The 22,428-nt window shown below is 50.7% G+C and overlaps 7 protein-coding genes across 7 annotated transcripts; 4 read left to right on the forward strand and 3 right to left on the reverse strand.

Annotated features, from left to right (window-relative positions):
* Positions 1–988: 988 nt before the first annotated feature.
* On the reverse strand, positions 989–2,653 carry ATNIH1004_011440 (uncharacterized protein; the record flags this gene model as incomplete). Its single annotated transcript, XM_033576002.1, has 4 exons — positions 989–1,380; positions 1,457–1,771; positions 1,838–2,272; positions 2,305–2,653. The coding sequence occupies 4 exons, from the start codon at positions 2,651–2,653 to the stop codon at positions 989–991; spliced, it is 1,491 nt and encodes a 496-aa protein (XP_033421857.1).
* Positions 2,654–3,516: 863 nt separating this feature from the next.
* MDR1_5 (ABC transporter ATP-binding protein) lies at positions 3,517–7,719 on the reverse strand (the record flags this gene model as incomplete). Its single annotated transcript, XM_033576003.1, has 4 exons — positions 3,517–4,444; positions 4,503–5,926; positions 6,021–6,660; positions 6,752–7,719. 4 exons carry the CDS (start codon positions 7,717–7,719, stop codon positions 3,517–3,519), a joined length of 3,960 nt encoding a protein of 1,319 aa, XP_033421858.1.
* A 678-nt stretch (positions 7,720–8,397) lies between these two features.
* ATNIH1004_011442 (FAD-dependent oxidoreductase) lies at positions 8,398–10,486 on the forward strand (the record flags this gene model as incomplete). Its single annotated transcript, XM_033576004.1, has 3 exons — positions 8,398–8,753; positions 8,815–9,014; positions 9,066–10,486. 3 exons carry the CDS (start codon positions 8,398–8,400, stop codon positions 10,484–10,486), a joined length of 1,977 nt encoding a protein of 658 aa, XP_033421859.1.
* An 839-nt stretch (positions 10,487–11,325) lies between these two features.
* On the reverse strand, positions 11,326–13,405 carry ATNIH1004_011443 (uncharacterized protein; the record flags this gene model as incomplete). The annotated part of the gene is made up of 4 exons (XM_033576005.1): positions 11,326–11,483; positions 11,581–12,076; positions 12,147–12,999; positions 13,311–13,405. The coding sequence occupies 4 exons, from the start codon at positions 13,403–13,405 to the stop codon at positions 11,326–11,328; spliced, it is 1,602 nt and encodes a 533-aa protein (XP_033421860.1).
* A 439-nt stretch (positions 13,406–13,844) lies between these two features.
* ATNIH1004_011444 (Type I Polyketide synthases (Type I PKS)) lies at positions 13,845–19,391 on the forward strand (the record flags this gene model as incomplete). The annotated part of the gene is made up of 9 exons (XM_033576006.1): positions 13,845–14,141; positions 14,235–14,321; positions 14,378–14,435; positions 14,494–14,827; positions 14,897–15,126; positions 15,188–15,258; positions 15,330–15,975; positions 16,028–18,214; positions 18,301–19,391. 9 exons carry the CDS (start codon positions 13,845–13,847, stop codon positions 19,389–19,391), a joined length of 5,001 nt encoding a protein of 1,666 aa, XP_033421861.1.
* A 39-nt stretch (positions 19,392–19,430) lies between these two features.
* On the forward strand, positions 19,431–20,528 carry ATNIH1004_011445 (uncharacterized protein; the record flags this gene model as incomplete). Its single annotated transcript, XM_033576007.1, has 1 exon — positions 19,431–20,528. One exon carries the CDS (start codon positions 19,431–19,433, stop codon positions 20,526–20,528), a length of 1,098 nt encoding a protein of 365 aa, XP_033421862.1.
* Positions 20,529–20,608: 80 nt separating this feature from the next.
* Positions 20,609–21,935, forward strand: ATNIH1004_011446 (beta-ketoacyl reductase; the record flags this gene model as incomplete). The annotated part of the gene is made up of 2 exons (XM_033576008.1): positions 20,609–20,701; positions 20,760–21,935. The coding sequence occupies 2 exons, from the start codon at positions 20,609–20,611 to the stop codon at positions 21,933–21,935; spliced, it is 1,269 nt and encodes a 422-aa protein (XP_033421863.1).
* Between the last annotated feature and the right edge of the window lie 493 nt (positions 21,936–22,428).

Below are 22,428 nucleotides of genomic sequence, written 5' to 3' on the forward strand. Positions count from 1 at the left end.
AAAGTCTTCTTCAAAAAAGGACGCTTTAAGTATACCGAAAAGCTCATGGCATACTATTGATCCATCATCCTAGTGACTGAACTTTCCTAAGGAAAATCGGTGATGTTTGGTTTGTTAAAACTGCCATTACATTTACTTACCTTCTTATGGAGGCAACTGATCTAACATAGTGTTAAAGTCATTTTCTTCTAATCATTCTATCCTGAGGCATCTGTATTAGTGCTGTTATGTGCACCTCCTTCGATTGGACCTAAGTCCATTGGGGATGTTCCAGCTGACCTCTCGTTGCAACCATCATATTCACCACCATGGACAAGCTCGCACCACCATGACCTCCAGTACTACTGCCAGATCCGCTGCAAAATCCTTGGAAATCCAGTTACATAGTTCTGCCGCGAGAAGCGACTCAACCCGAAAGGTATGTAGAGGTGTGTGGGCGTCCACCTCTGTATTCTCGGTGATCAGACGATACGAGTGAACCATCTTATCAATCAGCGTCCAGGCTACAGTCTCACGTCCTCCCTGGAAAGAAGACCCACAGGTATATTGGGGTACTTGTGACGCGCGATGTTGCAGCGAATGCCCTGAACAATTTTCGTTATTCGCCCTTTTGTATCGTATGTCAAGAAAATTTTCAAATACTCACGTTGCTCAATACTATAAACAAGATAGAGAAGAAAGGGCTGGTACCGTGGCCGCCACGCCTTCTGAAACCACATACAATGCAGATTATTACTTTATCATAGAAGAATAATAAGAAAGTATTATACAAATTCTAGGTCTTGTCGGAATAAACTAGTCCAGATTGGGACATCATGTGAAATATATACCCAATATCTCTAATAGAGGGGTAGGGCAGACAATCCTTCTGAATACAATCACTTCAGACCCCCCAGAAAATCGAACAGGAGTATATATCTAGATAGAGGAAGTCGCCGATGGCTTTATACACCATGGACTTGGATTATCCTCTATAGTAACTAGTGTATTAATCAAGCAAAACCGACCACCTCTCCCGAAACTCCTTCGCCTTCTCCCCTTTTAATCCCCAGGTAGACAGAACCTTCTCCGCCATCCGATATTCCCACTCAGTGCTGATCTTCAATGCAGCCTTGCCTGTTGTTAAATCTCTCCTAAACTCCAGGTACTCATGACTGCCCCTCTCTCCAATTTCTCCCCGGAACGAGAATCTTAGTTTCCGCAGTCGTAGCATTCTCCGCACCGCAAGGCCCATTGACTCGTAGAGCCGGTCGACGTCATGGCTCTTGATAAGTCCCCGCAGAGCATAGTATTCCCTGTCATAATGCCAGGGCTCGAAAGAATCCTTATCCAGATCTCCCTCCCAGTCTTTGTTGGGGTTGTAGTCAAGGATCCACTTTCCTTTATCCGGTTAATTAATAATAATAATAATAACATTACCATATAATAACTATAATGCATGAAGAAACAAGCTTACCATCTGCTGTGTACGGAGGGGCCTCTAGGACTGTAAGAACCTCCAGGTTTGGCCAATATATAGACTTCACGTTGTTAACCTCCTCTTCTGCGACAGGCCAAAACAGCGCACTGCTGATTCGGACGCCTTCGAGATGCAGCTCCCGAAGTCTCGTGCTAAAGGTCCGAAAGGCAATGGAAAAGTCGTCTAGTCCGTGCAAAGAAAGATAGTTGGCTGCATAGCAAGCGGGATTAAGTGATATTTCACGCTGGGCTGAGACTGAATACGTGAATATTTCTACTGATCCAGGAACCAAAGATAGATGGTCGATAACCTCTGCGCGGCATGAATGGTCTGTATTAGGCTCTAATAAAATAGGGAAGGGGAAAGAGAAAGAAATACCTTGCCGCTGGTCTGCCAAAGCCTGTAACGCTCCTCGTGGGACAAATCGGCCCTCTCCACCAGAAACATGCTTAACGTAAGGAAAGCAGCTAAGAAGGCGAAAAAAAGCTGACGGTCGAACAGTGCTGTCTCTAGCCTCGTGCAGCCTAAAGCATGTAATATACGGCGAAGCGGGTATATTCTGCATGTCATCTTCAGCCAGATGCAACAAATTAGGGACTTGGCCCTTTTGCCACAGCCGGCTGATACTTAGAGACTTCCATTCCTCCTGCTTGATATCCCCATCGTTATCGCCAACATCGAGGTAATCGCTATTACTCAACCAAAGCGACAATTCAATACTACTGGCCCGACGATCTTTCCATGCATCCAGTAACTCAAACAGCTCAAGGATAGAGCTCCGACATCGCCGAAGATACCAATAGGGAAGAAGCCCTAAACAGCCGCCATCATCATCACAATCAAACCCTGAGTCTTCTCTGCATGCAGAAGAAGGTCCCGCCTATTAGTGATCTCGGGCGACCAGAGAATGCGTCGAATATAACCCGCTCGTGCGCGCCGCCAAGAGTCACCACCGGAGGTGAATACCTTCAGCTGATCCAGCGAGCCTTTTCCGCTGACGGTGATATGCTGCCAGATCAGGCGCTCCACGATTGCCTGCCATTGTCGAGAGACGACCGCGTACGGGGCGAGTTTTGCGGGCTTTGTTGCGCGATTCCCGAATGGACTGCGTGGTTTCTGTAGCAGCGGAGCATCTCTTATCAGAGTAATAATCAGCTGCACCACTTTAGCTGGCAGAGAGACTGTCTTTTCCATGGGTGTTGGAGGGAGCTGAAAGGAACCTATCCTGTAGTTATTTTGAGGGTCGAAATCGAGGATCCAAAGATTTGATCGGCGCTTGATTTTTAGCGCTGGGATCGTATGATATGCCGAGAGGAACCATTCGTTTATGAGACTGTAAGTAAGGGTGATTGTTGATTAATATAGAAAAGTGGTGGCAGGGGAAGATTATAAAAGAAAAAAAAAATTAAATATCAGAAGGGTCGGATTTTTTTTATTCGAACTTCTGCTGATGTTCTATGGTACATGTGCACTGACGGAAAATATTACGAGGGTGTCTCAGGTACCAGCTCAGAGTGAAATAATTTCAAGCATCGTTCTTTTAATACATTAACAAGATATCGTCGCAAATACGTATATTTTTGCATGAGCGAGAAGATCCGGGTTAGAGGAAATTAAAGCCTTATTTCCATCGAAGTGCAGATGTCTAAATTTACTCCATAAACGCTCATCTGAGTATTTAATATAGGTGGATTTTGCATATATAATTTCGGCCGGAGGTGAGTAAAACGATGCCTTCTTTTCCAATTCTTTTTACTGCTGAAGCCATCCTGATAGTAGGTAGACGCAACTTGAGCTTATTGCTCTGGTTGTAGTTTGCTTTTTTGTGACTGTGCTTGGTCAAACCTAGTTATCAGAAATTTCTGTGTACTTTGTCACTGGTGGTAAGCTCCAGAAGTAATATTCCGTATCTTTACTCAAGCGATCCTCATTCCCTCTTTCTTTGCGACAGGAAGTAAATTAGGCTAATTAACTTCCACCATGTGAGTTGCAGCTATCATTAAAAGCATGTGACAGGTTCCAGAACTGCCAAAGATTCGGGGCCCCAGGTAGAAGATTCACATTTCGCCCAAATTCTGCAAGCCGACAAGCTCAAAGTATGCCGACCGCTTCTGCATCAGCTCAGAATGAGTTCCACACTCGATGATGCGGCCTTGGTTGAAGACATAGATCATGTCTGCCTTTTGCACCGTACTGAGACGATGCGCCACGGCGATCGTCGTGCGGCCTTTAGCTGCGGTATCCAGAGCAGCTTGCACGAGCTTTTCAGACTCTGAATCGAGAGCGGAAGTGGCCTCATCCAGCAAAAGGATCCTGGGGTTGCGGATCAATGCTCTAGCTATTGCAAGTCGTTGCTTCTGGCCCCCTGAGAGCATGCTGCCCTTACTACCAACGAGGGTATCAAAACCGTTTGGCAGACTGATGATGAAATCGTAGATGTTTGCGTTCTTGCAGCATAGCACTATTTCGTCTTCCGAAACGTCATCTCGGTCCGTACCCAGCATAATATTCTCGCGGATGGTACCTTGGTAGAGCGTTGGCTCTTGGCTGACAAGGGAGAGATGGGAGCGGTAATTGTTGATGTTGAATGACGAGATTTTCTTGCCGTCGACATAGACACCGCCTAGGACTGGATCGTAGAATCTCTCCAGGAGGGCAATTGCAGTGGACTTGCCACATCCACTAGCTCCGACGAACGCAACGTACTGCCCGGGCTTGACGTGCAGATTGAGACCTCGCAGAACGAGCTGATTTGGTCGCGTCGGGTACCTGAAGTGCACATCTCTGAACTCGACATGGCCTTCTATACTCTGGACCATCTCGCCATCATGGCTCCAGCTATCGATTTCCGGCATCTGGTCGAAGAGAGCCTTGAGACTAGCAGCAGCGTGCCTGGCTTTGGCAATATCCGGTGCAAAGCTGAAGATGGTCCCTGCAGACTGCGCCCCAAAGATGACTGCGCTGAAACACAGGAAGAATTGGAACCTGAATATAAAGGTTAGAGCTAATATGGCGTCTGTTCGGGGAATTGTCATCTACCCACATGGAATATTCGTGTCTGCCGAACAAGGTACCTCCATACCAAAAGCCGAGAGCCATGCAAAGAAATTGAAGTGATTGAGACGCCGCGTAAAGAACGGACGACCTGAGAACCGACAACACTAACCTACGGCCTTGCGAGAGAAGCTGTTTGTGGTAGTGATTGCAAACGTCGTCCTCGCGGGTCAAGGAAGCCACGGTTCGGATGGCTGAAGTGGCCTCGCAGGCATAGCTTGCAGAATGTTCGTAGGCTTTCTTCTTCTCCTTCTCAAGTCGGACCAGCATGGCCAAGCGGAAGTACCCACAAGCGAGAAGGAGGGGGATGGTGGACATGCACACCAGACTAAGCTTCCACCCTACGGCCAGACCAATGGCGCAGGAGGCAACTAAGGTGGTGACCAGCAAGAGAATCGTCATAAGAGTAATCCCAGACAGCCCAGCCAGGTGGGAGGTCTCAGTGGACAGGAAAGAAGTGAGAGCACCCGAAGAACGTTTGTCGAAAAAGGCAATGTCTTGCCGGAGGATATATCGAAATGCTCGGTCGCGAACCCGATGAGTAAGTCGCTCTGCGCAGTAAGAGAACGCAATACCCTGAGAGATGAGAGCGAGCAGCTGTACAAAGGCGAGCATCAAATACATCAGCGACCAGAAGTTGGCTTGTCGCCGTATCTCAGAGCTCTCTGAAAGAGGAAGCGAAAGGGCTGTAATGCACTTGGCAAAGAAGACAGCTTGTGTTGGATTACCTCCACCGCAAACGGCCGAGAGTAAAAGTCCAAAGACCATATATTTCCATTCTTTTTTGTTCAAACCAGCGACAAACCGTATCAGCGTGAACAAGGTATAGTTGTCGGCAACGTCCTCTTGTCCCTTCTTCGCAACTGCCGTTCTCAATGCGGTCCTGTCTGATCGTGTCTTGTCCACCTGAAAGTCAGGGTCTTCTCCTTGATCCTCTTTGTTTGAGCTGTAGCGATTCCCATTGAATTCGGGTCGCCATAAATCGTAATCGGTTCCAGGCAGTATGAGATCTTCATCTTGGTTTCTAGACTCTTGCTTCGTAGCGATTCGCTGAGCCTCGGCCAAGTTGTAGTAAGTCCCTTTCTTCTGGAGAAGGTCATCGTGGGTGCCCTGTTCGACAATACGTCCGTGGGACATAACAACAATATTGTCCGCATTCTTGATAGTAGACAGTCGGTGAGCAACCATCACGGTGGTTCGTCCCTGGGCAGCTTTGTCGAGTGCGGCTTGCACAACTCCCTCGCTCTTCGTGTCGAGTGCGGATGTTGCTTCATCAAGTAGCAGGATCTTAGGATCGCTAACCATGGCCCTAGCAATGGCAATGCGTTGTTTCTGACCTCCGGAGAGAAGGAACCCTCGTTCTCCAATGTCGGTTTCGTAGCCCTCGGGAAGGGAGGTGATGAAGTCGTGGGCCTGAAAAGCAACGAAATCAGAACATCGTATCGTATATGGTACTAGCAGAGAGGGTGTGTCTGGGGCAGGGCATCATGGCATTTGCCTTACTTACGTTTGCCATCCGAGCAGCACGTTCGACCAGCTCACAAATTGCTTTTTCGGACTCATGCTCGTGCGCTGTTCCGATCAAACCGTGCTTGATATTGCCAAATATCGTAGTAGCAAATAAGGTAGGCTCTTGGCTCACCAGAGAAATTTGTTGTCGCAACCAGCGTAGATTCAGGTCTTTGATATCATGGCCGTCGATGTGTACGCATCCACCGACAGGATCGTAGAAACGCTCAACCAGCCCGATGATAGTGCTTTTCCCAGAGCCTGAAGCCCCAACAAGCGCAGTAGACTTGCCCGCGGGGATCAGTAAGCTCACATCATCCATCACAACAACTTCGGGGCGGGAAGGGTATATGTGTCTGATATTCTTGAGTTCCACATTTCCTTGCAGTTCCTCCAGCTTCTGCCCCTCGATCGATAAAGGGTCGAGAGGAGAGACACGATCAATGGTTGCATATATCTTGTTGGCTGCGGCGACCGCTGAGGTGATGGCCTGGATATTCGGTGTAATATTCCCGAGGGCAAAAGCCCCCATCATGATGGCCATTTGAATAGTGAGGATTTGCGCTAATCCAACAGACCCATCCACCAGGAAGCGAGAGCCCATCCAGAAAGACAGTCCGTAGTTGAGGTAAATGTACCTAAAAAAAAGGCAAGGTCAGAACACTGGGCTGTTTGAGGTAATTCAAGAGACCGCCATTTGGACCGAGATGTGCCTCTCGCTGTACTTACAGAAAGAGAAAACCAATCATTGAGCTGGTGGTGGACTTGAGCTTGAACCCGGACTTCTCTGCTTCGACGAGATACCCATCGTATCGTCGAGCCAGCTTCTCTTGGGTATTGAACGCAGCCGCATTTCGGATCGAGCTGATGACCTCTTCCGCAACCGTTCCTCCTTCAGCAAAATGGCCGAGGTATTTCTTGCTGAGCTTGGCGACGAACGAGCCCACGGCGCCCAGTGTAACAACAATGGCAGCGACAGTGGAACACAGAATCAGCGTGAGCTTCCAGTATCTGACGAAACCAATCACGAACGCGGCCACAAAGGTGGCGACGGCTGTCAAGGTCAATCCCACTTTCTCCGAGATACCTTCCTGGACAAGATTGGTGTCTGCTGTGATGCGTGTGGTGATCTCACCCGCGCCGAGCTCGTCGAAAAAAGCAATATTCTGCCTCAGAATGGCGGCCAAGAACCGCTCTCTGATCTTCGCTGTGATGTGTTCTCCAGCGTACACGAAACCGACCGTGGCCAAGTACACCATCACAAACTCGCCAATAGCGAGGTAGAGGAAGTACAGAGAGAATCTGGCAAGCTCGCTGGTGAATTGGCTGTCAGATATGTCGCCCAGTAGGAAGCTGCGGAAGGTGCCTGCAAGACCTCCAAACAGGACGGTCATCAGAGGCATGAGTGCACCGCCGATGATTGCTGCGAGCGAGGCGATGACCAGGATGATCTTGTCATTCCGTGTCGCATAACGATACAGCGTCATGTAATTGACCTTGGTAGCCGGCAGATCCAACTGTCTCTTGAGGATGGCCATCTCGTGCTCAGGCAGATGCTTGAACGGATCACCATCTTCCTCCTTTCTGTCTGCATCTGCCGGTGCTGAGCCGACTGGGTTCAAAGGAGGGTTGGCGGGCGTGGCGTCTTGGCCTGCCTGGACAGGCGCTTGCCGGTCTCCAAGGTCGCGGCTGGGCATGGTGAGGTAGTCCAGCAATCATCGAAGGGGGCAGTGACAGTCAGTTATGTTGGTCAAGTCTGCCAGGAATGGAGTGATGATGAAGCGAGAGGATTGTTGGAGTGTGCAGCTGCCTTTTGTGAGGCGAGGCTGAGCTGAATGCTGGCGTTTTGTTTACGCCCCTAGTGCCCCTAAGTGCCCCTAAGTGCACCTCCCGACGCGTTTTCTTGTTTGGGATCAGTGGGAGCGACAAGGATATGGAATTGTTGTATTACAAGGTTGTCTGTATACTATGTGGGTCACGACCCAGTCTTATAAATACAGGTCTAGGTGCTGTAAGCCTAATGCATGAGTGGCGTGTATTAGGTAGACTCTGTATTAGGGCGACAGAACAGTACCATCCTTACAGGGGCCTAGACAAGACTTCCAAGACTTACAAGTCGCAGATCGCAGCCCTAGCCGGCGAATAAACGTGGAGGCTCGGAACTTACTGAATCGGGAAATTCCTGATTCCTCCCTTCAGGCTGCGGACTGTAGACCCTGCACGGGCTCGTTAATAACAGCTAGTCTGGTTGTCGCGACAAAGAAGCTATGTAGCTATCCATATTCCGAATTTATCCCCCTCCCCCGGATCTCGTGTTTGTTCGGCGGCTACTACTCTGAATTCTTCGATTTCCAAACCCGGACCTCACCACATCAATGCGGGTAATCATTGTTGGCGGGGGCTTGGCGGGTCTCACGCTTGCAAGCGCATTGGAAAAAGCGAATGTTGATTTTGTATTGCTAGAGGCCCGAGGTCGATTTGACCCCCAAGTCAGAGCATCGATTGGGCTAAATGCCGCCGCAATGCGCATCCTGGATCAGCTAGGGGCGGCCAAAGAGATCATGAATCATACAGCACCAATCAAAATGTCCAAAGTTCATCGCAGCGACGGTACACTGGTCATGCCACCAGCGTTCACTTTCCCGATCTTGAAAGCCAGGTATGGGATAATTGGATGTCGAGTTAGTTTTGAAGCAGTTTCATTGAAGAACATTCTAGGTTTGGCTACGGAGTATGCTTTCTGGACCGACAACGCGCTCTCAAGGCGTTGATAGACTCAATAACACTAAAAGACAAAATGCTGCCCAACAAAACCGTGTTGCGGATCGACCAGATTCTGGCGTCAGTGTGAATTGTGAAGACGGCTCTTCCTACCATGGTGACGTGGTCGTTGGCTGTGATGGCGTCAACAGCAAAGCATCGACTCGTAGCGAGATGTGCCGTCTTGCTAACGAGGAGGATCCAGACCACTTCCGAGCGCTGAAGGAGACAAGTATGTGCGCAAAGCTGCGGGTCAAGGACTGTGACTAATGACTTTCTCCAGGAATGAGTGCTGAATTCAAATGTCTGTTCGGCATATCTGACCCCGTAGATGGTCTCATCGAGGGAACCGTCGACACCGTTTTTGACGACGGCAGGTCCATGCTCGTGATCACTGGGAAACATGTACGAGTGTTCTGGTTTTACCATGAGAAGTTGCGCAAGGTCTATTATACCGATGCCAAAGACTTCCCACGATACTCTCAAGCAGACGCGGAGAATCTCGCGCCCAAAAATGCCTGGCGGCCTATCACCGAGACTGTGACGCTGGGAGATCTCTGGGAAAATCGTGTGACCTACACGCTGGTGCCGTTGGAGGAGGCTCTTTTTAACATGTGGAGCTGGGGACGTATAGCGACTGTTGGGGATAACTCCCATAAGATGACCCCTAATACTGGCCAAGCTGGGAACAATGCAATCGAGTCTGCTGCTGCGCTAGCAAATCAACTCCAAAGGCTCCATGATGAGGGGCCGATCACCTCTCAGACAATCAAGTCAGCGTTGTGCAAGTGGCAGGAGAAGCGCCAGGCCCGAGTCAACGCGACAGTGAAAGAAGCGGCGATGGTTTGCCGATTGCAGGCGCTGGATAGTCGCATGGCCCCATTCGTCATGAACTATGTTGTGCCAAATGCCACCGAGTCGCTTCTGAGATTGGTCACTGGTACGCTCATCGGCGCTGAAATCATTGAGTACCTACCAGTACCAGACCAGTCTTTCGAAGGCTCCTGTCCCTTCAACCCAAGCCAAGGTATCGGCAAACACGAAAGATTGCTTAAACGTACGGCCCTTGCGTTGCCATTGCTCGTTCTCTCTTTATGGGTGGCGACAATGACGCCCATTGACAGTGTGGATGGTTCGATACGCCAATTCCTGCAGCCAAGACCACTCACGGAATTCGGTGAACGAGCGCAATTGCTTCAAAATTTACGCGCTCTTGCTGAGGAGAGTGTCATTTATGCCATATGGCTCATTGAGTCGAACCGTCGTGCCAATGTGATGACGTTCGCGCAGTTTCCAACCATCTTCTGGCTCCTTGGCCTTAGGTACGGACCAGGATTTGTTAGTCCTTGTTACTATGCCCTGCACTTTTTATTCTCGGGCATCGAGAAATTCGCGGCAGCTGATGCAAGGCTCACCAATGTGGCCTACACCCGGTTGATCTTGCCCTCAGTAGTGCTCTTTATGGGTGCACCGGTTTTCCTCACCCTGAGCGGCTACTCCATCAAGGTCGATACAGCGAGGTGGCACTGGCGATGGATGCTCCAGCCACAGGTTTTAATTGTGATCACGCAGTGGATAATGCTCAAAGCTCGGATGAGCAAAGTCAGCATGCACGAGGACGCAATGAGCAACCAGCTGCGGATCTCCCTTACATCCGATGGTGCTTATGTGTCCTCAGTGCCGTATCTGCAGCGAGTTGCATAGCTACACGGCAGAACATACTCTTGGACGCTTTTTCGCCCGCTCTCTTGCCCAGTGCAGGTGGAGACGTGTCCAGGTTGAACCGACACGGGACCCTCCTCGCGAGTCTCTTCTGGGTCGGCCTCTTGATCCATGACATCAGGAGCGCCGGGATGGCTAAAGAAAGTTGGGCGAAGATACTCACAATAGGCTTTGTGTCTGGCGCACTTGCAGGCCCTGTGGTTTCAGTGGCGCTGGGGTGGATTTGGCGAGAGGAGATATTGGCGTCTAGGAGAGAAAGACACGCAGTCACTAGGGACAAGTATTCAGGAAAGTCGATCCTTGACGTCCAAAAAGGGATAGTCTTGCCCAGGGGAAAGGCGGCGAAGTGAGAAAGTCGCAGGCTTGCTGATTCTTAGACCCTCTACAGGATGTGCTACTAGTATATTCAGACATAGTTTATATTTCGCCTAATTCTCACTGGCACAAAAAAGTGGCATTTTGTTCTGCAAGGGCTCGCCGCGGTAGAATACATACTCATACATATAAACTACTATTAAGATTCATAAACTCAAAGGCCCGCGCTTCGTGTGGGCAACTATAGAGACTGTTATCGAGGTGGAAGCACCGCCTGTATCACTATGACTGATGAGCTGATATTGCTGCCTTTGAAATCATTTCATATCGGTAGTAGCCACGAAGTAGAGGCCTCTGACTTCATGTAAATCTAGAATTTGCCTTGGCACCTCAAACTTGGAAATCTCCCGCAAAACACCAAACCAACGAATGAGCTTGTTGGTGTTCTATTGAGATTGTCTCTTTGAGTACCAAAATCGAGCCCCCTTGAGAAAGTCAGTCCGAGTTCAAAGAGGGCTGAGCCTGACGTAGCACTGCCGTGGCATTCGGAAACGTCGCTGTTGAGACTCCATGCTGGCCAAGTCTTTGGGAAGAGAGTCGAACTTGAAGTTCAAGACCAGGAGCACGAGGTTTACGCGAAATTCCATCAACGCGAGATTTCTGCCTAGATACACGCATCGGTGTCAGCCAAGGTTCCTGTCCTACTTATGGAACGTCCGAACGAAGGGTCAACTGTGAGTATGATAGTAAAGTTCACATACCATAGCACATCCGCGGACCCGCAGAGAATGTCAGACATGGAAATTGACGAGGATTAAAGGAACCGTCTTCTGCAAGCCACCGCTCTGGTTGAAAATCATCCATGCCGCTGACATCCCAGTATGATTCGAAGTTACCCTTGGAGTTACGGGAAGTCTCGGATCTCAAATGTTCAGGGATATCGAGGGGCTGTGTACCGATATAAGGGTTGAGAAGTACACTAACGCCCTTTGGGATTGAGTATCCGAGCACCTGGGTATCAGTGGTAGTTCTCCGAACGAGACGAGGAGACGTGTTCGCCGCGCGCATGGATTCCTCCATGTATGCTTCTAGATACGGAATAGACGTGCTAAGGATAGCTTTCACTGAAGGCTGCTCTCCATTCGAACCTTTAGGCAAAACATCGATAAGGGCTTTTCGTAGCTTTTCCTGCTTATCGGGATTGGCGATCAGAAACTTTACAGACCAAGAGAGGAGTACAGCCTTTGTCTCGTGTCCCTGTGATTTCCTGGACATCAGCTATCTGCCTAGCAATTGGGGTAATTGGCAAATTGGGCCTTGTACTTACAGCGACGAGAATCATGAACAGCTCATCATGAATTTCAGCTCGAACTGATGCCGGAAATGGGACGTCGACGGGCTGCCCCTGACGTATGTGAGCCAAGAGCTGGCGCCGTACACCAGTGACCAGGGCAGAGCTCTCTTTAAGCTCCATCAGTTGACCCTCGGAGAGCCCTGCTAGCTCCGAGCGGGTGCTTTCAATAAGCCCGTCAATGGTACTGTTTTTGAAAGCTAATTTCCGCTTGTAGACGGGTTGCTGTCTGAGATACCAAAGGTGCCACGTCTGGGAGACTGACTTCAGCGACTTTGCCACTGTGCTTATAAAGAACGACACGGCCTCGCACATATCAGGCTTCTGAATGACTGGAATTCTAGCCGGCGAGTCCAGTGATGGCGGTTGGACCGTGTCTGAGGTTGCACAGAGGACCTTGTTGCGTGCATTTTTGATGGCGTCGACATTGGTCCCGAATACCAGTTCCCATATTAGCTCGAACGCTGCTACATCAAAGTCGTCGAAGCAGTAAAATGGTCGACCACCGGCCATTTTGGCCTGAGCTCTGAGTAGGTCGATTAGACCAAGGGCGCATCGGTACATCTTGGGCTCAGCGACGCGTCGTAGGAAAGGCGTGCCGGTAACGCCCTCCCAAAAGCGTCTCTGTTGTTTGAATGCAGGCCCCGTTGCTTTGACCAAACTGCAATGCGGAAGAAGAGAGCGATAAGCATCTGGTGTTCTGGGAGAGCGATCGAATTCGTGCGTGCGGTTGCTGAGAATATCTTTGACCTCGCGAACATCATCAGTAATGATTGTGGGATTTGAAAAGGGCGCGAGAAAGAGCTGAATCACGGGAGAGTTGAGCTTCCTGCTCTGCTAGAAGATGAATTTCGCTGGGTCCGGGGTTATCTTGACAGCGTCGAGCAGCCCCGACGAGTCTCCCCAGAACTTTCTTGCCGAGGCAGCATTGTATGGGATGCCTGGATATGGGCTTGGATATGCTCACTTGAAAACATAGCAGAGGATGAATGCGAGAAGGACGATTGCAATCAAAGGTAGATGGTTCAGTGATAGTATATCCATATTTTTTTCTAGCGGTCCCGCACAGTGTAGGAAACTAAGAAAATGTAATAGATGCCAGGTTTCGTGGACTTTGAATATCTGGATTAACAATTGTACATTTTGCTGGCATTCTCCAATCGCGGTTGACGGGTGACCGACGTGCCCCAAACGGCATCAGATATCTTTGGGTTCATTCCGCCGACTATTGCCATCTGTTCAGCCTCAGATATGGAAATATCCGAGCAAGTGGTATGAGGAGAACGAGAGCCGCCATTATTCCATTATTGCTGCTCAACGGTTGAAAAACGCTGCTGGATGGGCTGTACCGGCATGTTGGAACTCATCGGACGTTTCCTCTTTGGGAAATCTGAAGCTAAGTAACACACCATCCGTGTTGGGAGGTCCACGCACAGTGCTAACGGACAAGGCTCCACCACGAACACTGAATATGAGAGAGAAGGTGACAAGGCTTGGACAAACGAATCGGAATAGAACGATGGTTCTAAGCTTCGTCCCCAAGTCTCATAATTATCACTAGTGTATATATAATGCGATATTGACTGTGTGTTCGAGTCTTGCCAAACCCGGGACTGTCTAGATTCCCAAGTGAACAAGTAGTGAAATACACGGTGTTATTTTAAGCTACTGAACATGGCTCCTATTCCCAACCCTGACACGACTCAGCCAGGCGACTCCCCCAGAACCAACGGAGCCACCATGAATGGCAGCGAATTGCCACGGCAACAGGCACCCTCCCACGACAATTCCACGAGCCCCTCGATCCCCATTGCGATTGTTGGCATGGCTTGCCGCTTCAGTGGGAACGTCAGGAATCCTACCCAGCTGTGGGAACTCTGCGCGAATGGGAAGAATGGCTGGTCTCCTATCCCCGATTCGCGCTTTGATGTGAAGTCGCTGTACCATCCTGATAATTCAAAAGCTGGCAGAGTAAGTTTCCCATTCTATGGCATGCCCGCAAAGCGGGAAGGGTCATTGTGTACCTCGCTGAGTCAACCACAATGAGGGCTGACGTATATGCAGAGCCATGTTATTGATGGCTACTTCCTGGACGATGATGTCGCTTCTTTTGACGCCGCCTTTTTCAATATGGCCTCAGATATCGCCAGTGTAAGTTGGGGCCCATTTACACCCCGAGCGTTGAAGAAGCTGACGTCGAGAAACAGGGGCTTGACCCTCAAGCCAGATTGTTGCTCGAGACTGTCTACGAAGCAACAGAAGATGGTAAGCTCCTGCCCCTTGTGCTTCTGTGAAGAATTGTCGGATAAGCTGACCCACTTAGCTGGCATCCCTCTGGACAAGCTCGCTGGCACCAATACATCGGTCTATACCGGAACATTCAACAAAGATTACCATGAAATCCAGACCAAGGATGCTGTAGTTTTGACCCGCTCTTTTCTCGCTGGCACAGGCACTGCAATTCTCTCCAACCGCATCTCGCACTTCTTTGATTTGCAAGGACCAAGTCTTTCCATCGACACGGGCTGTTCGTCGGGCCTGGTGGCAGTCCGCCAAGCGTGCCAAAGCATTCGCACTGGGGAGAGCAACATTTCAATTGTCGGTGCTTCTAGTACACTGCTTAGTCAAGATGCCTTCATTTCAGCATCCACTATTGGGTAAGTGCGAGTTTGCAGGATTGCATGCATCTCTTCCACCAGAACATAACTGACAGGAAGTCTTGATAGTGCCATCGGTTCCGAAGGCAAATGCTTCGCTTGGGACAATCGTGCTGCCGGCTACGGCCGTGGCGAGGGTGTAGCAGCACTCATCCTCAAACCTCTGGATGACGCGCTGCTCGCTGGTGACCAAATATATGCCGTCATCAAGGACAGCGGAGTCAACCATGACGGGAAGACGACCACAATTACCTCCCCATCTGCCGACGCCCAGGTCAACTTGATTGAACAATGCTACCGTCGTGCAGGGCTTGATATCTCTCAGACTGGGCTACGTGGAGGCTCACATGACCGACACAGCAGCTGGGGATCCCGTTGAGGCCGAGGCAATTGCGAGAACCTTTGGAAAAGCTCGCCAGGCAAATGACAAGGTACGGGTTGGCTCTGTGAAGACAAATGTTGGCCACACCGAGCCGTCAGTGGCCTTGCAGCCGTCATCAAGACTACATTTGCGTTGAAAACAGCGTCGATCCCTCCGAACCTCAACTATGAGACTCCGAATTCAAACATTGACCTTGATAAGGGCTATTTGGAGGTGCCGACACGGTTGACGCCATGGCCGGAAGACAATGTCCTTCGTGCTTCAATCAACAACTTTGGTTACGGTGGAACGAACGCTCACGTTATCTTGGAGCCTGCGCCATCCCTAACAGCAATTTATCACCTGAATGGACAGTCGACACATGAAGGAAGTCGATCGGGTGATAACTCGCGCGTTTTCGTGGTCAGCGCGAGGGACTCTGCTGCCTGTCGGTCCGTGATGGACCGTCTTGCTTCTCATATTATTGAGACGTCACCATCGCCAGACAGCCTTGCTTATACGCTCAATGAGCGTCGATCACTACACCCCTGGGTTGCTGCTGTCCGGGCCACGTCAATTGAAGACCTGGCTGAACGACTCCGTGAGTCGGAACGCAAGCCCTCATTTGCGTATAAAAAGCCACGTTTAGGGTTTGTGTTCAATGGCCAGGGTGCCCAATGGCATGCAATGGCTAGAGAGCTTCTTACTGTGTACCCTGTTTTTGGCCATGCCATCTCTAATGCTGGAAAGATCCTGAAGGAATACGGGGCCTCTTGGTCATTGATCGGTATGAGCTTAATCTAACCAACATATAAAGCTTGCTCACAATACATTGGCAGATGAACTCAATCGTGATGAAAACTCGACACGAGTATCCGAAATCCATTTGAGTCAGCCGATTAGCGTTGCCATTCAACTCGGCCTCGTCGATCTGCTCAAGTCCTGGGGCATCACCCCTTCTGCCATCACCAGCCATTTCAGTGGTGAGATTGCCGCGGCCTATGCAGTCGGAGCGCTGCCTTTCGAACAGGCACTCGGTGTGGCTTATTACCGTGGCGAGCTAGCCCGCAAGCAACTCAAAGTGTCCTCCCTTACGGGTGGAATGCTTGCCGTAGGCATTGACCAACAGAGTGCTGAGCGACACATTGCTGAAATCGCCCCTACCGGCGGTGTCGTCGTGGCCTGTGTCAACAGCCCCAGCAGCGTTACCCTCTCCGGGGACTTGGACACTCTCGACGAGATTGCTGCTAGGTTCGAAAAAGAGGGAGTATTCACCAGGAAGCTCAAGGTCCCCATGGCCTATCACTCCCACTACATGATGCCCATGGTGGCTGAATATACCGAACGACTTGAGGAATTGCTTGACCTTCCTGTGACGCCGGAATGGAATGGCCCCCTGTTTGCATCGCCGGTAACGGGTGAGGCTGTGACAGCAGTCAAGACATTCAGGGCCGAACACTGGGTTCAAAATTTGACCAAGCCGGTTCAATTCCGTCGGGAATTTGAGAACATGTGCTTCAGCTCATCGGACTCTTCAGCTCACTCTGCTAATGTTGATCTTATTTTAGAGATCGGGCCTCACAGCACCTTGGCCGGCCCAATTCGCCAGATCCAGAAGGAAAAGGATGTCAAAATGCCCTATGTGTCTTGTCTCAGGCGGCCAATGAATGCCGTGGAGACAATGCAAGACCTCGCATGTGAGCTTTTGTCTCAGGGCTATCCAGTGGATCTCAAGTCGGTCAACTCTCCTACTGAGGATGCTCACCATACCTTTTTGGCCAATCTGCCTTCTTATCCGTGGAATCATTCAACTCGCTTTTGGGTGGAGCCAAGGATTGCCAAAGAACAGCGGTTCAAGAAATTCCCTCCTCACGAGCTACTAGGCACCCCTCTGAATGGATCGAATGCTCTCACTCCCACTTGGAGAAACTTCCTCCGTCTTTCGGAGATTGAATGGCTCCAGGATCATCAGATCGATGGTACAGTTGTTTTCCCTGGCGCCGGGTACATTGCCATGGCTATTGAGGCCATACGGCTTATCACTGATCGTTCCGAGAGCACAATTCGGAAGTACCGGCTGCGAGACATCGACATTATGAATGCATTGGTGCTTCCCGACTCCGAAATGGGAGTGGAAGTGCAACTCCAGCTGCGTCGTTGCAGCAACAGAGAGCTTGACCACGAAGGCTGGTATCAATTCGAACTCTGCTCTCTGGCGAGTGCCGATGCACCGTGGATTGAGCACTGCAGAGGGTATGTCGCCGTTGAAACTGAGAGCGAGGTCCGAATCACCGCGCTCAATGATGAGCGCGAATTTTCACGAGAAGATGCCTTTTTTGCCGACGGTGTTGATCCATGCCCTATCGACATTGATTCACTTTTCGCTGGTTTGCGTCAGCGCGGAACCTACCACGGTCCACTCTTCCAGAATATCATTGACAGTCACGCAGCTCGTAACGGAGCAATTACGAATTTCGCAATCTCAGACATCGCTTGCCAGGAGCATGAGTATGTTCTGCATCCCACTACGCTGGACTCTATTCTGCAATCGTCGTTTAGCAGCCTGCCAGATGATATTGGGGAGGACTCCATGGTTCTTCCTCGTTCGATTCGCACAATCGATGTTCCGAAGAATTTCAAGAGACAAGGTGGTGAAAGATTGAGAGCTTTCACTGAGATGGTCACAGGAGATCCGCGTGGCTATTCATCAGACATAACGGTCATGTTTGATAATTCTGATACAACCCGCTCTTTCCTTGAGATCAAGGATTTCTTTGGCTCGGCAATTCCTCGTCGTGTCCAAGATTCAGACGAGGAGGCGGGCATCTGCTCCATCAACTGCTGGGAATTGGATATCCTTCACAACCCTCCCGCCTCTTTCAGAGAATCCATGGTCATTCCAGTGAAAGGACATGAGATTGAGCAAGAGAAGAAACTGACCCGGATATCCTACATCTTCATCCATGATGCCGCCGCGGAACTTGAATCCCAAGAGTCCGAATCCTGGGAATGGCACACAAGCGATTGTACGCTTGGATGAGAGAGGTTGTGACACTTGGTGAAGCCGGACAACACGGACCCAACAGTCAGGCATGGTCTAAGCTAAGCCCAGGTGCGAAGAGGATCCTGGCGGACGAGCTCAGCGCAGGGAATGCGGCTGGTCGACTCACTGTTCGGATTGGGGAAAAGCTCGCGAGCATCATCCGCGGAGACATTATGCCGCTCGAGCTGATGATGGAAGGTGATCTCCTGAATCAATTTTACATGCAGCACGAGGCTCTCAAGACCCGATGCTACTCGCATCTCGCTCGCGTTGTGGAGCTATACGCAGTGAAGAATCCTGGCGCTAATATTTTGGAGATTGGAGGCGGTACAGGAGGAGCGACGAGTACGATCCTTGAGGCTTTCGGCAAGAGAGGTGTTGACAACGGTACTATCCTCGGTCATTATACCTTCACAGACATTTCGCCAGGCTTCTTTGAGGCCGCAAGAGAGAAGTTTGCTCCGTGGGCAAGGATGATGGATTTCAAGAAACTCGACATTGAAATTGACCCGCTCGCACAATCCTTTACTTCTGGCAGCTTCGATCTCATTGTGGCGGCCTCTGTGCTTCATGCGACCAAGAACCTCCATACGACCATGAAGCATGTGCGGAAGATGCTCAAGCCGGGTGGCACGCTGTTGCTCATCGAGACTACTGCCGATCGTCTTGAAGGGCAGCTCATCTTCGGGACCTTGCCGGGGTGGTGGCTTGGAGAAGAGCCTGAGCGGCAGAAGAGTCCCAATGCTCCACTCGAGATGTGGGATCGCGTCCTGCGGGATACTGGATTCACCGGCGTTGACTTTGAAATCAGCGACTATGAGGAACCTGAGTTCCAGTCAGCGCGTGTCATGCTATCGAGGACTTCCGCAACGGTGCAAGCGCCCATCTCCATTGTGGTTGAGGACAAGACGGCGCAGGAGCCCCAGGAGTGGTTGGCAGAGCTATCCGAGGCAATTCGAGAGAAGACAGGTGTTTTGCCAATGCTCGTGGACTTGAGTGACGTTGATTCATTCAAAGACACAGTCTGCACCGTTGCGCTTGAAATGGGAAATCCATTTGTACACGGCATGGATGCAGACGCCTTCCAAAAGCTCAAGAGCCTTCTCCTTCTCTCTAGTGGCATGCTCTGGCTCAGCTGTGGTGGCCTTGTTCATTCCTAGAACTCAGTCTTCTCGGCTTCGGAGAGTCTTCTGCGAACGATGAGACAAGAGGATTCTCACACACGATGGATCCGATTGGACTTTGAAAACGACGAAAATCCGTGGACAAGCGACAAGATTGGACACGTTATTCATGTGTTGGAGCGGTCATTCGACAAGGACGCTGAGACAGGCAACATTGAATGGGAGTACTCGGTAGCAGATTCCCAGCTTCATGTGCCCAGGATCTTCCCTGAGAAAACTCAAGATGCCATTGCCAGGAACCTCAAACTTCCTCTTAAACCTACGCTTGAAGCATTTCATCAGCCTGACAAGCCTCTGGTATGGGAGACGTCGCCGAGTACGGGCCTGGACTCATACTTCGTGGAGAATCCAGTGATCCTATCTACGGATGTGCCAAGTGAGATGGTGGAAGTGGAGGCAAAAGCTTTTGGCCTGAATTTCCGTGAGGTGATGGTTGCGCTCGGCCAACTGGAAGAGCCTCTGACGGGCTACGAGTGCTCCGGCATCATCACCCGTCTAGGTCCCAATACGGAGCAAAGCGGTTTGAAGGTTGGCGACCGCGTTGCAGCATTGTGCAAGGGCCGTATCGCGAGCAAGGGGCGAACTTACTGGACTTCGGTTGTGAAGTTGCCGGACGAAATGCCTTGGGAAATGGCAGCCTCATTCCCAGCGGCTTACACCACGGCTTATGGCAGTTTAATTCAAGTTGCAGGACTCCAGAAGGGCGAATCAGTGCTCATCCATGCTGCATCCGGTGCAACTGGCCAAGCCGCGATTGTCATTGCGCAGCATGTTGGAGCAGAGGTCTTCGCTACCTGCAGCACTGAAGGGAAGCGAGGCCTTCTCGTCGAACACTACGGCATCAAGCCCGATCATATCTTCGCCAGCCGTTCTGAAAGCTTTGCTGCGGGTATCATGGCTAAAACAAATGGCAAGGGAGTTGATGTAATTCTTAACTCTCTGTCTGGGCCGCTGTTGAAGGCATCTTGGGATTGCATGGCTCGTTTCGGCCGCTTTGTTGATATCACGAAGGTGGACATGGAGGCCAACCGCTGGTTACAGACAGCCCCATTCACCCGCTGTTCCATGTTTTCGAGTTTCGACCTGTTGCAACTTACTATCGTGGCAGACTGACGCACGCGGCGCTGTCGGAGAGTCTCAACATCATCCACGAGCGTGGAATCTCTCCTGTGCAACCCGTTACGCCGTACCCAATGTCTGAGATGGCCACGGCCATGCGTCAAATGCAAGGAGGAATGCACATGGGCAAGCTGGTCCTCGTACCGCATGATGAGGATAGAATCAAGGTACGTGATGATTTCTTTTTCTCTCCTTTCTGGATTTGAGCTGATCAGTGTTCAACAGTTCATCCGCCGCCCATCGCCCGTCTCATTGGATAGCCCTGATGAGACCTATTTGATTGTCGGCGGACTAGGTGGCATTGGCCGTGCCATTGCGCCGTGGATGATTGAAAGCGGTGCGAAGAACTTGGTGCTCGTCTCACGCCGTGCCACATCCCATCCTGAAGCCCCTCAGCTTGCCAAGATGGCCGAGACGGCAGGATGCCGGCTCCAGATCCACGATTGCGACGTTTCAAATGAGACGAGTCTGCTCCAACTGATCCGTGACTGCTCGGAGACATTGCCCCCGTTCCGCGGAGTGATCAACGGAGCCATGGTACTCGACGACACTGTCCTGGAGCGCATGACATTCGAACAATGGAGTAATGCTGTCCGGCCGAAGATCAACAGCAGCTGGAATCTCCATACACATCTTCCTGACCTGGCGTTCTTTGTCATGTTGTCATCCGTGGCTGGTGTGGCCGGCCACATGTCCCAGGCCAACTATTCCGCTGGCAACGCCTTTGAGGATGCCCTTGCTCGGTACCGAACGGCACGCGGTCTACCGGCCGTGACCATCGACCTCGGTGCTGTCAAGTCGGTTGGGTACGTGGCAGATAGAGAAGCCAGTGGTGACGACCGTCTGCGGGCACGAGTCGAGAATGTCGGTTTTGGCTCTGTCGATCTGGATCATGTATTGCGGATGGTTGGACATGGAATCAGTGAGTCTCTGCGCCAGTCGCCGTCGAAGAGCCAGGTCGTTGTTGGGCCCAACTTCCACACCCTCGTCACCGAGTCATTCATGAGCCATGACAGACGCTTCGGTACGCTCCGCATTGCCAGCCAGCGTGGAATCGAGACAGCCACCACATCCACCAGCAAGACCTCTACGGCCGCGCTCGCGCAAGCACTCTCGAAGGCCTCGACTCTCACCGAGGCCGTGGCACTGCTGGTCCAGGCGATCTTGGCTAAGATTGCAGAAATTTTTAATATTCCCCTCTCGGATATTGACGCCGAGTTGCCGATGTCGCGCTACGGCGTCGATTCGCTCGTCGCTGTGGAACTACGCAACTGGCTGAGCAGCGGCGCAAAGGCTAAAGTCACTGTATTTGACATCCTCCAGAGCGCGTCGCTGAACGAGTTTGGTGCGTTGGTGGCGAGCAGGAGTGAGGATTTGACGTCCAGGGATCTGCCAGCATAGGTTTGGTAATGCCCACTGATGAAGGAATGAGCGCAGAAGGGAATTCCTGGACAGAGTAGTCATGAAGTGCAAAAGATATGTGTATATTGGAGAATACACTGGTGTAGACCATTAGCAGAGGGCGTATACGGATCAGCTGACCTTATACAAATGGTTTCTGTTATGACCGCGGCTGTGTCAAGTTAGCACTTAACCATGTCGGAAGTACCAAATAAAGCCATATCGTACTTTTCATACTCAGCAATCGAAGCTTTGCCAGTTTGATCGGAAAAATCCGCATGAGTCGTCGTGTTGGTTACTGAATCGGTTAGTTCACTATTGAGTAACGAAGCATGGAGTGATTTATCTATGGTATGGTATCGCGAGCAATGGTGCGCAAATGGAGTTTGAGGGGGATAATTCAGTCGGTGGTATTTCATCATGGATCACATTGAGCACGAAACGAACATGACCAAGGCCCTGAACACGCCTGGATTTGGCATTAAAACCGACC

The sequence above is a fragment of the Aspergillus tanneri genome (assembly GCF_003426965.1).
Source record: "Aspergillus tanneri strain NIH1004 chromosome Unknown AapTan_8_pilon_pilon_pilon, whole genome shotgun sequence".
Classification (NCBI taxonomy): domain Eukaryota; kingdom Fungi; phylum Ascomycota; class Eurotiomycetes; order Eurotiales; family Aspergillaceae; genus Aspergillus; species Aspergillus tanneri.